At 39.4% G+C, this 5,938-nt stretch overlaps 1 protein-coding gene across 4 annotated transcripts; it reads right to left on the bottom strand.

The window, feature by feature from the left end:
- Window positions 1-35: 35 nt before the first annotated feature.
- On the bottom strand, window positions 36-5,534 carry LOC309688305 (cyclin-dependent kinase-like 1). 4 transcript variants are annotated; one of them, XM_082503933.1, is made up of 12 exons: window positions 5,424-5,526; window positions 5,236-5,288; window positions 5,063-5,151; window positions 4,714-4,903; window positions 4,431-4,552; window positions 3,621-3,693; window positions 2,617-2,707; window positions 2,097-2,297; window positions 1,688-1,770; window positions 1,541-1,597; window positions 1,210-1,362; window positions 36-1,040 (listed from the first exon to the last, which is right to left on the bottom strand). In XM_082503933.1, the coding sequence occupies exons 4-12, from the start codon at window positions 4,879-4,881 to the stop codon at window positions 945-947; spliced, it is 1,044 nt and encodes a 347-aa protein (XP_082360059.1). In that variant the 5' UTR covers window positions 4,882-4,903; window positions 5,063-5,151; window positions 5,236-5,288; window positions 5,424-5,526; the 3' UTR covers window positions 36-944. The 4 variants fall into 4 exon arrangements, with proteins under 4 accessions (XP_082360059.1, XP_082360058.1, XP_082360060.1 ...); XM_082503932.1 differs by having other exon boundaries at window positions 5,236-5,534; XM_082503934.1 differs by lacking the exon at window positions 5,063-5,151 and having other exon boundaries at window positions 5,236-5,534.
- Window positions 5,535-5,938: the final 404 nt, after the last annotated feature.

Below are 5,938 nucleotides of genomic sequence, written 5' to 3'. Positions count from 1 at the left end.
ATCTTTCCATGAAATCTCTTGTTTTTAAAGAAATCATACAATAAACCACGAGAAGAGATCCATATGAAGTAATTTCATTGATGAATGGGAAATTTTATTAATCATTATGTGAAAAGTTGCTTTGACCAGGAAAAAAAAGTAGGGCTGTTTATAGTGTATGGTAAACCCTGTCTGTCTACAGCACAGATCACTGAACTATATAACAAGGAGTTAAATCTGTAATTTGATAAGTTTGAGGTCAGGTGATGAATCAAGCCATGTGTCAGGATGCTGGTGTGCCGATGCGTACTCCAGTGGATGGCTGAGTAACAGTGGATGCCTGCATCTGACCTTAGGTATCGCCATTGAGACAGTGGCTGGAGTACATTAAGAACCCATCAAATTATTTAAAGTATTGGCTTTCGTGGTGGGTTTTTATTAAACCTTAAGACTGTGTGAGGAAGTTAAACATCAAGTATACAGGCTAATATCCAGTACTAAATGCTCTTTTTTTGGTTTACATTAACAACATCAACAATGTTTACAGAATCTGAAGATAGATGCATTTGTTTCTCTTATATATGGTAAAATGCTCAACTATTTTAATGTATGATTAGTAATTACTGGATGTATCAGAAAACCGGTATAGTCTTGTAGCCAATTCGCAATGGCACAGTGGTGACTACAAGACATTTGTTTCAATCTTGTAGATGTATCTTTAGCTATGATACGAACAGATTGTGCATTCTTTGCCCTAATCTCAGCTCATAATATATAAACTATTGTTTTTTGTATGAAGAATATCGTTTATATCTATAAGTAATCACAGGATTAAAATCGTATTTTACTTACCACAACATTAACGTATGTTCCTTCAAATCAGCTTATTTAAATGACTGCGCAAAGCAGAACTTTACTCCATCGTTTACACATTTCAGCCACTAAACACTAGATGAATTTATTTATTATATGTTGGGCAGGTGATATTTTTGCTTCACTTGTTTCTTGACTTCTGGTGCAGGTGAGATGTTACTGTTTGGTAACTGAGGGAGGTACTGAGCCTAGAGAGTGAAAGAGAGAAGGAAACAATGTATCAGGATAATGTCTTGTCAGCCTGTGTAGAGTTGCATTCACCGGTTTAAGGACATTTGTAGCTGTAGCAGTGTGGACAATCTCTTTGGGCTTTGGATCATTTTCTTGCACGATTAAACCCCTGTGTGTCACACTGACCCCAGCCTGTCTGCGGCGGGAGCCTCTGTCATGTCGTCTTCCTAGGCGCTCCCCCTCACGGCCATAGTTGAGTCCTCCTTCCTCCTGGAAGTAAGGCAGCTCTAGCAGCTCTTCACAGGACAGGCGCAAAGAAGGATCCATCACCAGGGATGACTGTTAACACAGAGACTTAGCATGAAGCAAAGGCTTTTCAAAATATGTGGACAAAAACTGACTCGCTTATACTGGCTGGGCCTGAAGGACTGATTTGGTTAAAAATTGTCTTTGACAAATTGTCCAGTAGCATTAATCATGATGCTGTATCAGCCAGTCTGTATTACACTAAATATACCTTCATAACCTGAAGGGCATGGGGAGACACTCCATGGAAGCGCTTTTCCAAAGGTTCCTATAGCAAAAAAAAAAAAAAAAAAAGTATATAACCCCATTCATTATGACTTCATTACGAACACAGATTTGGTTTTAATAGTTTTCATACCATTGTATCAGGCTCAGGAATGCTAACTCCACTGAAGAAAACATTGGAGCGGAAGACCTGCTGGTGATGGGGGATCAGGTCACCTACGGTCAGAAATTTGATTATTAACCCAGCCTGTCTGTGAAAAGTTTCTTGTTGTCTGAGGGTGTGTTCGGACCTAAACCAGTTTGGCTCAGTTCACACAAAATAGCAATTTGCATGCAATGGGTGCAATGAGCTAACAATACTGTGAAAAAATTTCAAGCAACTAAATAAGAGGAAACAGCTCCTATTTTGAGCAACTAGTTCTCTAGTTAAAAAAAAAAAAGCTACCAGACTGTCTGACAGAAGACAGTTCTCCTGATTGTAGATGTAAATTTATGCTGATGTTACTGATGTCATTAGTGTTTTAAACAGCTCTTCAGTCTACCCAGAGTTTTCCTGATGAGGTAGAGCTGGTCAACGTCAGACTTCCCGGGCCAAAGTGGGTTCCCATTGAGGAGCTCGGCAAAGACACAGCCCAAAGCCCACACGTCAACAGGAGGCCCGTACTGAGTATCCCCGACCAGCAGCTCAGGAGCCCGGTACCAGCGGGTTGCTACATAGTCTGTATAGTCATCCTCTGGTCCCGCTAGTATACCAACACAAATACACATGGTGACAACTTATACACATAAACATTAATATACTGAATAATGCACACTAAATAACACATACATAATTGAGGGAGGGATTACAAGACATGGTGAAAGATTACATGTTAATGTATGGAAACATGACACTGAAACGTTACGCAGCAGGGGTAAAGAGAGACTGTACAGTGTCATTTCACTGTACAATGCATTCACTGGAACTCTAAAAGTGAGGTGGCCATGAGCAGGGCTGACATATAGGATCTGTGTTGAATAAGTCATTACAGACAAATTAACACTCTTCCTTGAATGACCTACTCAGAATACGGGCGAAGCCAAAGTCACAAAGCTTGATGACTCCGGTTTTAGTGAGGAGGATGTTCTCTGGCTTTACATCACGGTGAATGCACTGTGAGACAAACAGTCATTATCAGGGATTTAGGCAACATGATATACAGTCTCTTTGTGTCAGAGCCACAAGCTTATGTTAAGGCTGGCAAATTAAAAATGAATGGGGAAGAACAAGAGCAAGAGATTAGAAACCGTCACACTTTTAACTTAATACTGTATGGCTAAGAGTTTATTTTATTTTTTATTTACCAGATAGACTGCCTATGCTTGTCTATCTATCTCTCTCTCTCTATATATATATGTGTGCGTATGTGTGCGTGTATAGGAGGGAGCAATAAGGCGAACTGCTCCCCCTACAGGCACCAACTAGTTTTACAGACTGACATTTCAGAAGGGAACCTATTATGACGTGTAACAAACATTGCAATAAAAGCTTTGAGAACATTAAAAATGACTATGAAATAGTATATTTGCTACAATGATGCACAAAAAGGTGCTTATATAGTCGGTAGTTAGATTTAGCTACAGAATTAAGCAGAACTGTGTATCATAAAGAGCAATATATAACATTTAAAAACAGATAAATGTTTGGGAAATAACAATCACTGAAAAAATATATTTAAAAAATGAATATGTTACGGATATCAGATAATTTAACTTATAAAATAACTATATACGTAAGATTTTGCTGAGTAAAAAACAAAAAACACAAAAAAAACCCCCCAAAAACAACAAAACAGCATTTTTATATAAATCAAATCAATAGAGACTTGGTTTGATTAATATAAAAAGGAATGCGTCAACCATCCTCCACAGTAAGTCATTTGCCACTAAGTCAAATACCAGTACAGAGGAAAGGAAGTATTACAGCAATGAGTAATTTAACAAAAATAAGGCATGTGCTCACCTGCATCAGATAAATATATGCAAATCATTTAGATGAAGTGCAACATATAATAAAATATACTGACATTGTGTTTGTGGCAGAAGCTGACAGCCTGCAGAGTCTGCCATACTATACTTTTCAGCTGAGCCTCAGGTACCCTAGAGACCACAAGAGACAAAGGAAGGAAAAACAGACAAACTATTTACAAATTACAATGTCCTCATCTGTCATTCCAGTCATTTCAATAAAAGAAGTGGTGTTTTACTCGGCCCTGCGGTCACCCGGGTAATCCTAGGCCTGTCTTTAAAAGCAGCAGCGCCCTTGTTTTCAAGACCAGCTAGAGTTTCTGCTGCACAGTCTCGTGGGAAAAAGAAAAATGGTAAGACAACAGATAGCCATTGTGGTTTACGTGAGTTCACGTGACAAAAGCTAAACTGAAATCTTGGCTTGCGACCATACATTGCTCAAAGTGCAGAGAAAAGACAAGAGCTATTTTTTCCTACTTTTTGATCCTTCATGTTAAGACTGCCTATTACGCCCTCATTCTACTGCCAGCATTTTCTGTCACCAGAATTTCTTAGCTACAGTCTTGCTCCCTCTTTCTAATTCACCCTGTTCCTTTCTTCTGTCATTCTCCTGTTAGAAATACCAAATACTTCTTTGGCAAACTATTTGCCAAATAGATGACTCCTTAAACCTAAATTCCTTAGTTATAATGTTACTTTATCAACACATCTGGAGGTTGAAGGGAATGATTATTTGAATTTCCAAGTATGTTACCCTTCAGCAGCTCTACCACAACAAACATAACCACTAATCCCAAACTGGCAAAGAGTGAACAGATATTTTAAAAAGTTAATTTGTCACATGCTGTTCCTGTGCTGCTTTGACTTACCCTCGGGGATGTTTGTCAAGCTCATTTAGGACTGTCTGTTCACAGAACTCAAACACCAAGTGGAGCCGCCTTTTCCTCCTGAACACCTCGAGCAGGTTGACCAAATTCACGTGTTTGAGTTGCTAAAAGATGAGCACACATCACAGACACTTCAGTGTCAGTGCTTCACAGCCTGACAAGTTTCTTTCATCAATTCATGTAACATGCACATGTGTGTGTGTGCAAGTGTACACGTGTGGTGTGACATGTGGAAAACTTGATACCAGAACTAATGTCTTCTCACCTTCAGCATACGTATTTCTCGCAATGCAATCTTCTTAATAACTGGATCATCTTCAGACTCCACAAACTTCTTGATGGCGACTATTTGGCCAGTATCTCTGTGCCTGCATTTGAACACCACACCGTAGGAACCCTCACCAATTTTGGACAGCTTTTCGTATTTCTCCATTATGGCAGCTGAAAACTGTCACCTGTCAAAAAATAAATGTTCCCCATTTTATTTAAAATCGCTATCGGTGCCATACTTCATCAGTTTTCACTGCAATCTTTCATTACTGGGGATATTTTTTTAAAGGTGGGCCCAAATAAAAGTCACAGGGCAAGATATGTATGTTTGAAAATTAACTCACGGAGACGTAACCGTTTTCAACGTCTGAGAGGCACACAGGTCCAGAATCTGTCTTTATGTCAGTAGTGAGTCCATCAAACGTCCGCAAAGCTACAAAGAATAGCCATCTCTGGTATTACCTGTCAGGCTCCTTGGTCTTGAATTTACTAATGTCACACTAAAGAGGACTCTCACCTTCTCGCTTTCATTGCTATTTGCTGTTTCCTCTCCCGATGCGTCGTCACCACCTTGGTAACCCAACAGGTATTATTTCCAATCGGCACAGTCCACTAACTCAGTGCGAGTCATTTTTAACGCAGTGTCCCTTTAAAACGACGCCTCGGAAACGTGTCGACACAGAAATAATACTTCTATAAACTCACCTTTTACCTTACTTGTGGCAAAATGCACAAAAAGGGCAGAAATGCGTCCCAAACACAGAACATCAATTCACAAAGCCGCCTGCGTAAGACACGCACGTATACACTTTCGTTGTAACTATGGAGACAGGTGACACTAGCCTGAGAAGAAGCAAGTAGTAGCAAAAAGTTAATGAGTAGTTTAAATATGTATTATATGGCACATTTTTGATGCATATTGAAGATACAAAAAGGAACTTAACAACCCCCCCCCCCCCCCAAAAAAAAACCCAACCCTCGGCCACTTTATTAGGCACACTGTTCAGGTGCTTGCTCAAGTTTTAATGTGATTAGCAGCAATCCATTGCATTTAGGCATGGAGACATAAGTAAAATCTCATATGTTGAAGTTCAAATTGAGGATCAGAATGGAGAAGAAACGTTATTTAAGTGCCTTTGAACATAGCATGGTTGCTGGTGGCAAATGGCCTGATTTCAAAAAGTATTTCAAAAAGTGATAATTTGCTGGGATATTCCTAC

Source organism: Aulonocara stuartgranti (assembly GCF_965226115.1).
Source record: "Aulonocara stuartgranti genome assembly, chromosome: 14".
Taxonomy (NCBI): Eukaryota; Metazoa; Chordata; class Actinopteri; order Cichliformes; family Cichlidae; genus Aulonocara; species Aulonocara stuartgranti.
This window is presented reverse-complemented; position numbering and strand designations above follow the sequence as displayed.